Source organism: Coregonus lavaretus (assembly GCF_964263955.1).
Source record: "Coregonus lavaretus genome assembly, chromosome: 5".
Taxonomy (NCBI): Eukaryota; Metazoa; Chordata; class Actinopteri; order Salmoniformes; family Salmonidae; genus Coregonus; species Coregonus lavaretus.
In genome coordinates, this window is record NC_139992.1 from 11,942,295 (window position 1) to 11,957,804 (window position 15,510).

Genomic DNA, 15,510 nt, shown 5'->3' on the forward strand with positions numbered 1-15,510 from the left:
TTTATCGCACAATCCCCCGCCCAATGAAGTGGTAATTTGGTCGCCTGCGTTTTGGAAAACGCGTGCGCCAAATCGAGGTATTCGGGGGGAATGCACACGGTGGAGGTAGTGTCTGGACTTTCCACCATGGTTGCACCAACGGAAACAGCTAGACATCTACCCTGACACTCTCGCGACCATCTCTTGAGAACCCTCTGCGGCCATGAAAAGATGGGGTTGTGATGTGTTAACCAGGGAAGACCCAACACAACAGGGAAATCAGGAGACTCAATAATAAAAAAGGTGACTTGCTCTCTATGGGTCTCCTGCGTAACCATTGTGACTGGTGCTGTAACTTCCCTAATGAACCCTGACCCTAATGGTCAACTGTCCAGTGCTTTGATGGGCAGTTGAATGGATAGGGGAACCAATGGAATACCTAGGCTATGAGCTAACGACCTGTCCATAAAGTTCCCAGCTGCGCCTGAATTGACCAGCGCCTTACACTGGGACACTACTGTATGGTGCGGTGCGCAGCAGAGGGCTCTGAACGAGTGTTGGTTTGCGCTACCTGGAGTGACGCGAGAGTGCCCTGCCTGCCGCCTCCAGACCCGGAAGAACCCTGACGACAGCGTGCAGTGGAATGTCCTCTCCTGCCACAAGCGTGAAACTGGAGCTGTCGTCTTCCGTTCTCCCGGATCGCTGCACCACCCAGCTCCATCGGAACTGAATTCGGGTTGAAGGGGGGTGAAAAGGGCAGGCCACTTCCAGAACGTCCTCTTGCAGCCAACAGGTTGTCCAACCAGATGGCCATGTCCACCAGCTGGTCGAAAGTCAACATGGCATCCCGGCAGGCTAGCTCCCTTCAGACGTCCTCTCGCAGGCTGCACCGGAATCTGTCGATGAGGGCCCTCTCGTTCCACCCAGACCCAGCCACTAGAGTACGAAACTCCAGGGCATAGTCCTGCGTGGTCCTCGTCCCCTGCCTCAGTTGGACCAGTCGCTCGCCCATCTCTCTTCCTTCGGGCGGGTGGTCGAAGACTGCCCGGAAGAGGCGAGCGAACTCCCCGTAGTTGTCCAACGCAGCTCCTCCTTCACTCCAGACAGCGTTGGCCCACTCCAGGGCTTTTCCTGAGAGTTAGGAGACGCGCGGACACCTTCTCCTGCTCCGATGGAGCCGGGCTGATGGTTAAGAAGTAGATGTCCAGCTGCAGGAGGAATCCTTAGCAGCGGGCAGCTGTTGTTATGGCTATGGTTCAACCCAGCACTCAGAGAAACCAACACGACAAAGGGAGTGGAAGAAACAAAAATGTTTTAATAAAAGTTCAAATTGTCTTAGTCCAAAAACAACTGGAGTAAAGGAACAGAGTGGGCTAGTCGGCTCCGGAGGAAGGAGAGGCTGAGGCAGGCAGGCAGGCAGGCAGGCAGGCAGGCAGGCAGACCGACAGGCAGGAAGGCAGGCAGGTTGGGAGGTATGGCTGAACGCTCTGGTAAGAACAACGATCTGGCGCCGGTGGAGAGCCATGCCCAGGAATAAGTAGTGCAGGTTGATGAGAGAATAGGATGCAGCTGCGTAGGCAGGAATCACTGGAAACAACCCGCAGCTGCACAGGAGAGGCAGATCCTGAGCACGCCCCCTGCTCCACTCCAGACACACCCACATAAAGGGGACAAACACACATACAACAGAAAAAGAGGGGACAAAACAAGGAGGAAGGGAAACAGAAAAGGGAGAGACAAGCTGCCCACATAACAGTACCCCCCCCTCAATGGTCGCCACCTGGCGACCCACCAGGCCTGTCAGGGTTGTCGTGATGGAAGTCCGTGATCAGCTGAGGATCCAACACAAAACGCTTAGGGACCCAAGACCTCTCCTCTGGTCCATAACCTTCCCAATCGACTAGGTATTGGAGACCCCTACCCCGCCTCCGAGAGTCCAGGAGCCTACTGACGGTGTAGGCCGGATGGTCGTCAATGAGGCGAACAGGTGGAGGTGGATCAGCCGGCGGACACAAAAGGCTGGAGGACACAGGTTTCAGTTGGGAGACGTGGAAGGTAGGGTGTATCTTCATGGCTGAAGGCAACTTCAAACGAACCGCAGCGGGGTTAATGATGGACTCCACCACAAACGGACCCAGGTACCGAGGAGACAGCTTGCGTGATTTGGTACGAAGAGGTACGTTCTTAGATGACAGCCAAACCTCTTGACCAGGATGAAACACAGGTGCGGGAGTCCTGCTCCTATCCGCTGTTGTCTTGTTCCTGTCGGTGGTCCGAAGCAATGCTTCCCGAGCGTCGCTCCACACTCTCTGGCAGCGGCGGAGGTTCTCCTGAACCGAAGGAACAGCCAATTCCTTCTCCTGAGCAGGAAACAGAGGGGGTTGATAACCCATGGTAACCTCGAAGGGTGAAAGACCGGTGGCAGAGGCGGTGAGGGAGTTGTGGGCGTACTCTATCCAGGGCAGATGTTTAGCCCAGGATGATGGATGTTGAGCAGCCACACAACGAAGGGTTGCTTCGAGGTTTTGATTGGCTCTTTCTGTTTGACCGTTGGTCTGGGGATGAAACCCTGAGGACAGACTAACGGAAGCACCCAAAGCAGAACAGAAACCCTTCCAAACACGGGAAGTAAACTGTGGGCCTCTATCAGATACGATGTCCACAGGTATTCCATGGGGACGGAATACATGTTGGACTAGGAGGTCCGCTGTCTCACTGGCAGACGGTAATTTTGGTAATGCTATATAGTGGACAGATTTAGAGAATCTGTCCACAATGGTAAGTATAGTATCATTACCTTCAGACTTGGGTAGGCCGGTGACAAAATCCATGGCAATGTGGGACCAGGGACGGCTGGGAACTGGGAGGGGTAGCAGCAGCCCCGAAGGGGACTGATGGGAGGCTTTGCCCCGAGCACAGGTTGAACAGGCTGCCACAAAAGCCCGAACGTCAGTTTCCATTGAAGGCCACCAAAAATGTCTCCTAAGCAGCGTCAACGTGCGTCTCATCCCAGGGTGACCAGCAAAACGGGAGGTGTGAATCCACTGCAACACCTGAGACCGGACCGTCTCGGGAACAAAGAGTAGGTTGGGAGGTCCATCACCCGGTCCCGGGTCCGTGGCAAGTGCAGTCTTCACAAGAGACTCGATCTCCCACTGAACAGCCGCCACGACGCATGAGGAAGGCAGGACTGCCTCAGGCTCGCTGGTCTCCGAAGGGTCAGCAAACTGGCGGGACAAAGCATCTGGTTTAACATTTCTTGACCCCGGTCTGTATGTAAGAATAAAGTTAAACCTACTAAAAAACAGGGCCCATCTGGCTTGGCGTGAGTTGAGTCTCTTAGTGGCTTGGATGTAAGCCAAGTTTTTGTGGTCAGTCCAGACCACAAACGGCAATTCAGCTCCATCCAGCCAGTGCCGCCATTCTTCCAGTGCAAGCTTGACCGCCAGCAGTTCCCGGTTTCCAACGTCGTAATTCCGTTCTGTGGGTGACAATTTCTTGGAGAAAAAAGCACAGGGGTGAAGCCTTTGGTCAGTGGGGGAGCGCTGGGAGAGGACAGCTCCCACACCTGAGTCCGACGCGTCCACCTCCACAACAAACTGCAGAGAGGTATTGGGGTGTATCAACACGGGGGAGGCGGAAAACAGTTCCTTCAAAACCCCTACCGCCTGCTCCGCCTCAGGGGACCACCGAAAAGGGACTTTAGGAGATGTGAGTCTTGTAAGGGGTGCCACCACTCTACTAAAACCCTTAATGAATCTACGGTAGAAGTTAGCAAAGCCCAAAAATCGTTGAAGTTGCTTACGGGTGGTGGGTGTGGGCCATTCCGTCACTGCCCGGATCTTCTCGGGGTCCGCCTTCACCTGCCCGCTCTCAATTATGAATCCAAGGAACGATGTAGACTGTTTGTGGAACTCACACTTCTCTGCTTTGACGTACAGCTTGTTCTCCAAGAGCCGTTGAAGGACTTGACGGACGTGTGACTCATGCTCCTCGGGTGACTTGGAAAAAACAAGAATATCATCCAGGTATACAAAGACAAAACGGTTCAAAAAATCCCTAAGAACATCGTTCACCATGGCTTGGAAAACCGCAGGGGCATTTGAAAGCCCAAAGGGCATGACCAAATACTCAAAATGTCCCAGTGGAGTGTTGAAAGCGGTTTTCCACTCATCTCCCTTTCGGATTCGGACAAGGTGATAAGCATTCCTGAGGTCGAGCTTGGAAAACACTGTGGCGCCATGCAGAGGTTCAAAAGCTGAGTTGATGAGTGGAAGGGGATACTTGTTTTTAACAGTTATGTTGTTTAAACCCCTGAAATCGATACAGGGGCGTAACGACTTGTCCTTCTTTTCCACGAAAAAGAAACCTGCACCCAAAGGAGACGACGAGGGACGGATTATGCCCGAGACCAGAGAATCACCAATGTACTGCTCCATTGCCTCTCTTTCCGGTCGGGACAGATTGTATAACCGACTAGAGGGCAAGGGAGCACCAGGAAGCAGTTCAATAGGGCAATCATAAGGCCTATGTGGTGGTAGAGACAGAGCCTTGTCCTTACTGAAAACCTCCGCTAAGTCATGGTATTCTTTGGGGACAGATGACAGATCAAGAGGAGCTGAGGGAGGAGTTGGGTTACACTTAGTGGGGGGAACCGCTGACCTCAGGCACTCGGAATGGCAGTTAGTGCTCCAACTGAGAATGGTGTGACGTGTCCAATCAATTTGTGGGTTGTGAAGAGCCAACCAGGGGAAGCCAAGGATTAGGGAGGTAGCTGAGCCAGACATAACTCTTAGCTGAATGCTTTCACAATGATTGCCAGAAATCACTAGGGAAACGGGGGTGGTTTGATGAGTTATCTCCGCGAGGAGGCGCCCATCAAGGGCTGTGACCCGGATGGGGGTAGGTAGTGGCTCCATGGGGATACGAGCTTGTGTAACGAACTGGTGGCTAATAAAGTTATCTTCTGCACCTGAGTCTATGAGAGCTGAGAGTGGCAGGGAATGACTCTGGAAACGTAAGGTTACAGGTACTTGTAATCGGGGAATGATGGGTTCAGGATCTAACTCTGGGCTCGCAAGTAGACCCACCGTTACGAGCGAGCCTTGTCTTTTGGCCGCTTAGGGCATGTAGCCAGAATGTGTGTGGCGTCTCCACAGTACAGGCACTCACCCGCCTGGAGGCGCCGTTGCCGCTCAGCTGGAGGAAGTCGAGCTCGACCCACTTGCATAGGTTCCTCCTCTGTGCTCGGGATGGAATCAGGAACAAGAAGCTGCCGACTCCGGAGAGGCGAGACTCAAGTGGTTGAAGGCTGGGGAACTCGTCCTCCTAGATGTGGCCGATCGCCTCTCTCCCGACGCCTCTCCCGCAACCGATTGTCTAGCTTGATGGACAGGGAAACGAGAGAATGTAAATCATGTGGCTCATCACGAGCAGCCAGTTCATCCTTAATGGCTTCATTCAAACCGTTTAGAAATGCTCCTTGAAGTGCCACATTGTTCCACTTGGAGTCCGCTGCCAACGTCCAGAACTCAATAGAGTACTCTGCCACACTGTTAGAACCCTGCCTCAAATTAAAAAGTATCTTGGAGGAATTACCCACATGGTCAGGATGGTCAAAAACAGTCTTCAATTTAGCAGAGAAATCAGCAAAAGTCAATCCAGTCAAAGTTTGATCTGAGCACACAGCCTCAGCCCAAACCAGAGCTTTCCCCCTTAACAGCCCCAGAACATAATGTACCTTAGATGAATCAGTAGAAAACGACAGTGGTCTCTGCCGAAAAATCAAGTCACACTGAAGCAAAAATCCCCGGCACTTGTCCAATTCTCCATTGAACGGTTCAGGCGACGTGACAGGGGGTTCCCGACGGAACGAAGCCTGCCTAGTGTCCGAGGAAACAACTTGGGGTGCATCAAACTGGGGGTCAGAGAGAGATGGAGAACTGATAACAGACAATTTAGAGACGTGTGTAGTTAACTGAGTCACCTGGTTCAGCAGTTGATGATTATCTTCCACAAGAGTCCGAATCAACTGGTCATGCTGTCCTAGCAACGTTCCTTGAGCCTGGATAGCTTGTTGGAAGCTGTCTTTGTTTGCCCCGTGCTGTTTCTCTGTTGGGTCCATGGCCAGATCGTTCTGTTATGGCTATGGTTCAACCCAGCACTCAGAGAAACCAACACGACAAAGGGAGTGGAAGAAACAAAAATGTTTTAATAAAAGTTCAAATTGTCTTAGTCCAAAAACAACTGGAGTAAAGGAACAGAGTGGGCTAGTCGGCTCCGGAGGAAGGAGAGGCTGAGGCAGGCAGGCAGGCAGGCAGGCAGGCAGGCAGGCAGGCAGACCGACAGGCAGGAAGGCAGGCAGGTTGGGAGGTATGGCTGAACGCTCTGGTAAGAACAACGATCTGGCGCCGGTGGAGAGCCATGCCCAGGAATAAGTAGTGCAGGTTGATGAGAGAATAGGATGCAGCTGCGTAGGCAGGAATCACTGGAAACAACCCGCAGCTGCACAGGAGAGGCAGATCCTGAGCACGCCCCCTGCTCCACTCCAGACACACCCACATAAAGGGGACAAACACACATACAACAGAAAAAGAGGGGACAAAACAAGGAGGAAGGGAAACAGAAAAGGGAGAGACAAGCTGCCCACATAACAGCTGTCCCGTCAAAATCCCTTGGTCGGGATAGATGAATCCCTCTGGGTGCTAGGGTGTGGGTGGCTGGATCCGGTCGCTCAGCTGGTCCCGAACGGTCGGGTCCTCTCCTCTCCAGGCGGAATGATGAGATGAGGAGCGGCAGTGGCTAGAAGGCCGGTGACGACGAATGCCGAAGCCTGCCCGAACAAGGAGAGGAGGCAGCTTCGGAGGAAGTCGTGACAGCAAGTCTCTTGGGGTATGTCTCTATAAGCTTGGCACATCTAGCCACTGGGATTTTTGCCCATTCTTCAAGGCAAAACTGCTCCAGCTCCTTCAAGTTGGATGGGTTCCGCTGATGTACAGCAATCTTTAAGTCATACCACAGATTCTCAATTGGATTGAGGTCTGGGCTTTGACTAGGCCATTCCAAGACATTTAAATGTTTCCGCTTAAACCACTCAAGTGTTGCTTTAGCAGTATGTTTAGCGTCATTGTCCTGCTGGATGGTGAACCTCTGTCTCAGTCTCAAATCTCTGGAAGACTGAAACAGGTTTCCTTCAAGAATTTCCCTGTATTTAGCGCAATCCACCATTCCTTCAATTCTGACCAGTTTCCCTGCAAATGAAGAACATCCCCATAGCATGATGCTGCCACCACCATGCTTCACTGTGGGGATGGTGTTCTCGGGGTGATGAGAAGTGTTGGGTTTGCGCCAGACATTTTCCTTGATGGCCAAAAAGCTCAATTGTAGTATCATCTGACCAGAGTACCTTCTTCCATATGTTTGGGGAGTCTCCCACATGCCTTTTGGTGACCACCAAATGTGTTTGCTTATTTTTTTCTTTAAGCAATGGCTTTTTTCTGGCCACTCTTCTGTAAAGCCCAGCTCTGTGGAGTGTATGGCTTAAAGTGGTCCTATGGACAGATACTTCAATCTCCACTGTGGAGCTTTGCAGCTCCTTCAGGGTTATCTTTGGTCTCTTTGTTGCCTCTCTGATTAATGCCGTCCCTGCCTGGTCCGTGAGTTTTGGTGGGCGGCCCTCTCTTGGCAGGTTTGTTGTGGTGCCATATTCTTTCAATTTTTTTATAATGGATTTAATGGTGCTCCGTGGGATGTTCAAAGTTTCTGATATTTTTTTTGTAACCCAACCCTGATCTGTACTTCTCCACAACTTTGTCCCTGACCCTTGCTTAGTGGTGTTGCAGACTCTGGGGTCTTTCAGAACAGGTGTATATATACTGGGATCATGTGACAGATCATTTGACACTTAGATTGCACACAGGTGGACTTTATTTAACTAATTATGTGACTTCTGAAGGTAATTGGTTGCACCAGATCGTATTTAGGGGCTTCATAGCAAAGGGGGTGAATACATACGCACGCACCACTTTGCCGTTATTTATTTATTTAAATTTTTAGAAATTTATTTCATTCCGCTTCACCAATTTGGACTATTTTGTAGGAAAAACGCCAAGGGGGATGAGTACTTTTGCAAGGCACTGTAGCACACGCTTTTATCCAAAGTGCATACATCTACATGAGTGCATACATTTTAGTAAGTGTATATGATCCCTGCGAGAAGAGAGATAAAGTGTGTGTCTGCGTGCGTTTGGAGTTTGGCAGTTCCACTAAATCAATTCAGAAAGATCTTTCTCTCTCTTTCTCTCTCTTTCTCTCCATTTCTCTCTCTCTCTCTCTCTCTCTCTCTCTCTCTCTCTCTCTCTCTCTCTCTCTCTCTCTCTCTCTCTCTCTCTCTCTCTCTCTCTCTCTCTCTCTCTCTCTCTCTCTCTCTCTCTCTCTTTCTCTATCTTTCTTTATTTCTCTGTAGAATGTTCAGGAAGATGGTCAGCATGTGTGGAAACTGAAGCACTTCAACAAGCCAGCCTACTGTAACTACTGCCACACCATGCTGCTGGGAGTCCGCAAGCAGGGCCTCTGCTGCTCCAGTGAGTGTGTGTGTGCGTATGTGCGTGTGTACGTGTGTGTGTGTGGCCCTCTGTCTCCTTAAAGAGATACTTCGAGATTTTGGCAGAGTCAGATGAACTCGTGGGTACCATTTTTTTTTAAATAATGTGTGATCAAAATTGTTGTTTTATCTTTATTGCCCGTGAATTCAAATGTGCAGCTAGATTCTCTCTCTGTGCTTTGGCTCCAACAATAAGTACCTCGGTCTTGTCTTGATTTAGCTGGAGGAAGTTGTGAGCCAAGTATTTAAATCACTAATACATAGGGCTGTGGCGGTCACGAAATTTCATCAGCCAGTGATTGTCAAGCAAATAACTGCAGGTCTCACGGTAATTGACCGTTAATTAACATAAACACATTTAGCATCTCCTGGCTTCCACACATAGCCTACAAGCCACTGATGCAGGCCTTTGGAACATCTACATTTAAAAAAGTCTAATAAATCCATGTAATATAGCCTACACCTTCACAATAAATCCATTATATATTTTAGACAGGTCTAAAGAAACATGATATGAAGAAAAAGTAGTCTATTTCAGAAGAACAGAATAGCATACTCTGAGTTGTCTGTATGTTAGGTCCTGATCTGGATATGCCATATGGCTGTGGGCTACACTAGTTCATTTAGCAGACAAGATTAGCTTAGAATTCTGTGGCATTATTTTATAGTATGAAGAATACAATTGAACAAAGCTGAATAAAATAGAAAGGATATTTTCTCCAAACAATTTGAGGGATTGCGCACATGCGGCTATTCTGTGTTGAGCGGTTAACAAAGAAATAGGTACTCCTATATGCTTAATTTAGAGTTATTAATGTAACTTTAGTTGTTCTACAAATGTTGGGCTATATGTTTTGATTTTAACACATTCTAAGGCTGCATGATGCGACTCTAATGATGATGTGAAAAAAGTTGCATGAAATGCATGAGCTCTGCTTAGTTTTTTAGCGCAGGCTGTCCACACTTCATCAGTCTCTCATTCACAGTTTGACAAGCACTTGATAATGCCTCGAATATCCAGGCAGCATCCCCTTTGTGTGGCCTTAATGCTCCCTAAAATAATTCATGCCTTTTGCGCCCAGTGGCCGTTGTGCCCTTGGGCTAAATATAATAATTATAATTCCCTTCTCCCTGAGTGCTGCGTGCTCCGAAGCACCTCTCACTCACATGGCTCCCCATCACGTGATCGGGTCTTTCTCACAGGCTACAAGTAAAGACAGACACACCGGGGACGCAAATGCGCGCATCCTTATCCAATTCTGAGGTGCATATTGAAGATTTTGGAAGAACTGTCCACATTTACTTTTCGTCAGCCAACAAGATGACGAACAGCAAAAGCACTAGCCTATGTCAATCTACTATCCCCCATAGTACCAAAGTTGACCTATTAAATTCTGTGTGAGAAAGAAATATTCCAAACATAGTCTGGGACAGTTGTGGGATGCGATAGAGCCAAAATTAATACAACCACTACATCAAAAAACCTTTAGCTTAAAATGTTGATAAACTATTAGGCTATTTCTTCACATTATAAGCGCAGCAATGCGAACACAGCAGTAGGCTAATGTTCCATTAATGGGAAAACACCATTCTCAAAAGTGACCGCAAATGCGATTATTTTATGGTGAAAATGGTCTTCCCCAAACTTGAAATTCACCCGCTGCTTATGTATGCCAGTTAGGCTCTACACCCCTTGTAAAGCGGATTAATGTGCTTAATTTTAAGGAGTTATTTGGCCACTTTAGTTGTGATTCAAACCTTATCAAAACATATAGGCCTATGGGCTAGGCTACATGAGGTGTGCGACAATGAAAAAGTAGCCAAAAAAGGCTTTGTTTCTTGCCTTACGCTGTGCAACATTCACAAGTGATAATATATAATTCACAAGTGATAGGCTAATATTGTCACCCATCAGACTATTCTTGATTTAGTCTTGTCTTTACATATACTAAATAATATATGTGTGAAATCTGTTTTGATTTAGAATAGACCATTATCATGCACCTGTCTCGAAACAGGGGCAGGGGAAAAAATACATGTCAACTATGAACTTAAATAGCAAATGGAGGACGCGTTTTCCGTGGTTCAATTTCATGCCAGCCAGGTAGGCTATACTCCTGTTGTAAAGAGAAGCAATGTGCTTAATATTAGGAAAGTTGAGAAATAAATATAGTAAGCCTATAGAAAGCTGATGGGATCCTCCTCTTTTTAACAGAGGCCATCACTCTGTTTTCTCGCGCAATTGCATAGCCTATAGAAATGTTGCGCAACATGAGCTCATGGGCTCTCATGAAGTGTTTAATTAGATTTTCGAAACATTTGCATTGATGTCAGAGTGATTAGAGGGACAATAGAGTGCTGAGTACCAGGCAGTTAGCAAGTTTGGTAGGCTACTAATGACCATCAGCAGCATCAGAGCTTGGAGAAGCCTAATTACCGTGACTAAACAGTCACGTGGAATTTGACTGCCTTCATGAATCGTGACTGCCTGTGTGGCAGTAATCAGGTCACCGTAACAGCCCTACTAATACAGTCTAATTATTTATCTGTGGAGATAAAATCCTCTGGTGACACAGAAATGTAAAGTAGCAGTGAAAATCAATGCTTTGCTTTCTGATAATGCTGCCAATGGGTAACATATATAAACTGAACAGTACCGGACCCAAAATCGAACCTTGTGGAATGCCACGTGATATGTATTTTCTCTGAGTTATGTTCACCAAGGGCGACAAAAATCTCTTGACCGGTTAAATAGGTCCTAAACCAATTTAGAACTGGACCGGAGAGGCCAACCCACCTGTCCAGAAGGACATTACATTTACATTTACATTTACGTCATTTAGCAGACGCTCTTATCCAGAGCGACTTACAAATAGGTGCATTCACCTTATAGCCAGTGGGATAACCACTTTACAATGTTTTTTATTTTGGGGGGGGGGGGGGGGGGGGGGGTTGGAGTAAAGGGGGGGGGGGGGGGGGGGGGGGGTAGAAGGATTACTTTATCCATATGTTGACATCATGGTCAACAGTGTCGAATGCCACACTTAAATCTAAGAGTACAAGGACAGAGAGCTGTTTGGCATCTGTGTTGGCTCTAAGATAATTTGCCACTTTAAGTAAGGCTTTTTCTGTGCTGTGGTGGGCACAAAAACCAGATTGGAATTTTTCAAAAATACAGCTGGCACTTAAAAAATAATTTAGCTGTTTGAAAACCAATTTCTCCAGAATTTTGCTTAACAGTGGAAGGTTGGAGATTATCGGAAAGTTGTTAAAAACGGAATAATCTAGATTACTTTTCTTCAGAAGGGGTTTTACCATAGCAGTTTTTAGTGCAGTGGAGAAAATGCCTGTGAACAGGGAGTGGTTAACAATAGCTTACATTTCTTTAGATATGCAATTAAAAACTGTTTTGAAGAAGGTGGTGGGGATAGGATTGAGAAGGCAGTTAGAAGGCTTAAGATGTTATATCCCTTTCCTGAGCATGTCTGTGTCAACCAAGGAAATTAAATCCATAGTGCCTTTGCATGGTAGGCTAGGGCACATATCATATAACTTCTCATCAGGTCTTGCTTGACTGATACCCAGCCAAATGTTGGTTATCTTATCTCTGAAATATGCCGCAAACACATCACATTTAGATGTGGAGCACTCTCAAATTATTCTGATTAATAGTGATCAAGTTAGAAATTGTAGCCTAGTCTAGTAAATTGACCGTATGTGTTAGGGTGACCATTCAGTTTGTCCAGGGACAGTTTCAGACCCATTTCAGGTGTCCCGACTTATTGGATATAAAAAAGGTATATTTGTCAGCAAGACACGTCAATTAATGTAGGCCTAATCAATGGCAATTGCCGATTGTCATTAGGCACAGTTTTGTAAACAGATGTCCATTCATCATACTGCTCAAGTGCACATCCATTGCACAATTCTGATTATTTAGGAGTCGATGAACATGCACAGGTAGCTTACTTTTTGTAGTGATTGGTTTGTTTCATGCCACATTAAATGGTAATTCATTTTTACCGTTAAATTACATATTTATTATTAGGCTCATAAAATGTTTTCCAATAGAGACCCCACCGAATGTCACGTGTAATTGGCACTCTGGCAGATACCATAGACTTCCAGTCATTGCTCTAACGCTAGTTAGTAATTGCGCTAGGGCTAGTTAGTAACTTCCTTCAAACTGCACTGAGAGACATAAAAATGGTATCCATGAGTTCATCTGACTCTGGGGAAGTAGATAAAGGGCCTCATTGCCAAAATACCGAAGTATCCCTTTAAGTTCCTCTTTCTGTCCCTGGTTGGCCTTCACTCCTTCACTTTGTTATCTCTCTACCTGCCTTTCAGTTCCTCTCTCTGTCTTGCAACCAGATGTTTATATAATATTTATATTTCTGTCTGACTGACTGTTATTCAATCCTCCATTCTGTGAATAATAAACATGATTGCATTACTAATTAATGATCTATTATCAGGATAGTGTTATCGCCTGGTCATTTTATTACATGATTCAATGAAAGGGCTGGTCTTACTGCTCAGTGTTCATCCACTGGTTAACTGTCTCTACCTCTGTGTTTCAGTATGCAAGTACACAGTCCATGAACGCTGTGTGTCCAAAGACATAGCTGCCTGCATCAGCACCTATGCCAAGTCCCGCAGACACACCAATGTGAGTACTATACACACAACTACACACACACACACACACACACACACACACACACACACACACACACACACACACACACACACACACACACACACACACACACACACACACACACACACACACACATTTGTTTTACTATCCTTGTGGGGACCAGACAATTGAGTCCCATTCAGAATCCTATTTTCACTAAACCCTAAACCTAACCCTTACCCTAACCTTATCCTTAACCCTAAACTCCTAACCCTAATTGTAACCCTAACCTTAAACCTAACCCCTAACCCCTAAACCTAAAATAGACTGTTTCCTTGTGGGGACCGGCGAAATGTCCCCACTTTTTTCCCAGTTGTTTTACAACCCTTGTGAGGACCTCTAGTGTCTCAGCAACATCTGACCAACGTCACTGAGCAACCTGTTTTTGTCAGGAGCAGAAGGGTCATGGGAGCAAGGACTCTCTCTCACACACACACACCCCTACGCATGGGATCATGGGAGCAAGGAGATCATGCAGCGCTACTAATGTTGTTAACCGCGTTTCTATATTTAACCCCTAATTTAATTAGACACCTACTGGAATGATCTCACAGACTTGGAGTTGTCCCTCTAAGACCCTCTCTTTCTCTCCAGATGGAGTTCTACTCTGTTTCAGATCCACTTCATTTTTTTCAAGTTTGGTTCAATAGCAGAAGACACCTTTCAGATGGTCTCTTATTTTTGTAGCTATCGGGCACAAAATATAGCACGTTTAGCACTGGAGTAATCTTGTAACTTCCTTTTAATTATGATTGTTGTCTCCCTCTCTCTCTCTCTCCCACTCTCTCTCTCTCCCTCTCCCCGTCTCCCTCTCTCTCCCCTCTCTCCATTCCTCCCTCTCTCCCTTCCTCCCTCCCTCTCTCCCTCTCTCCCTCTCTCCCTCTCCCCCTCTCCCTTTCTCTCCCTCTCTCTCCCCTCTCTCCCTTCCTCCCTCTCTCCCTCTCCCCCTCTCTCTCTCCCCCTCTCCCCCTCTCTCTCTCCCTCTCTCCAGGCTATGCAGCATGTGTGGATGGAGGGAAACTCTCCCACTAAGTGTGACCGCTGTCACAGAAGTATCAAGTGCTACCAGGGCTTAACGGGCCTACACTGTGTGTGGTGTCAGATCACAGTGAGTAGTACACACCTCCCTGTACTGGAGAACTCCTGGTATAGTTACAATGTTTTGGTTCATAGTGCCTTATGTCAAGTGCCTTGCCTAGTATCAAGTGCTTCAGCAGTCTTCTGTTAATAAAAATGGTCCTGAAGAAATTCACAGCAATAGTTTGTAATCTACCTAATTTCTCATTTTTACATTACCTAAGATGTCCACTAGATGTCAACATTTACCTTTACATTTTAAATAATTTAGAATGAACACAAACTGTGATTCATCAAATCACCAGTAAGTGGAGTTCGAAGAGCTTTTTAGGATTGTCAATTTAGCTTAGTTATGTTCTCATCTCTTTTGCATCACTGCAGGCATTCATCCTCAGTCTTGGAAGCAGCTACTGTGCTCTTTACATGAATCAGACTTTGGCATGAACCAGGGGTTCAGTTTATATTCTGTTATTATTAGCTTCAAGCATTTATGGGGCTTTTGAGTGAAGTGTTTTGCATAACATCTAGCACTGTTATGCAATATCTGGCACTGTTTCAAATGACTTGTGTGAATATATATTTTTGTTTTCCTTTTCCACTCTCCTCATCCTCTTCGCCTCCTCTGCTTCTTTCCTCCCTCCATTCTCCTCCTCCTCCTTCCCGTTCAGCTCCACAATAAGTGTGCGTCCAACATCAAGCCGGAGTGTGATGGAGGAGCTCTTAGAGACCACACTCTACTCCCCTCCTACATCTGCCCTGTCGTCCTGGTGAGATCACATGACCTCAATCACACTCTGAATCTCCTTTTTATTTATCTCCAATACTTTCAATACTGAAAAACACTGAGATATATAAATATAGGTCCATAAAGGTATACACTTTTGTCCCATTTCTCTGTAACAATTCATAAATTCATAAACACATTTATCTTTGTCTGTTTATGTGTCTCTATGTCTGTCCGTCTGTCCATCTGTCGGTCCGTCTGTCCGTCTGTCCGTCTGCCTATCTATCTATCTGTAGGACCGTCATTCTGTTGTGAAGCGGGGTGAAGGGGACTCCCCGCCCAGCAGCAGCCCTGACAACACGAATCAGAGCTTCAAATTCACAGGAGACGGACAAGCACTGCAGGTGAGCAAATCAAGCCCAGAGC

The 15,510-nt window shown here is 46.9% G+C and overlaps 1 protein-coding gene across 1 annotated transcript in view; it reads left to right on the top strand.

Moving 5' to 3' along the window:
- Positions 1–15,510, top strand: part of LOC311129626 (diacylglycerol kinase beta-like) — a gene marked incomplete at its 5' end in the record, with an annotated part of 182,349 nt that overhangs the window by 65,370 nt on the left and 101,469 nt on the right. The window contains 5 exons of the mRNA XM_084161974.1: positions 8,444–8,561; positions 13,165–13,253; positions 14,275–14,391; positions 15,029–15,127; positions 15,381–15,488. Coding sequence (XP_084018100.1) covers positions 8,444–8,561; positions 13,165–13,253; positions 14,275–14,391; positions 15,029–15,127; positions 15,381–15,488 — 531 coding nt within the window. The remainder of the gene's footprint in view (positions 1–8,443; positions 8,562–13,164; positions 13,254–14,274; positions 14,392–15,028; positions 15,128–15,380; positions 15,489–15,510) is intronic.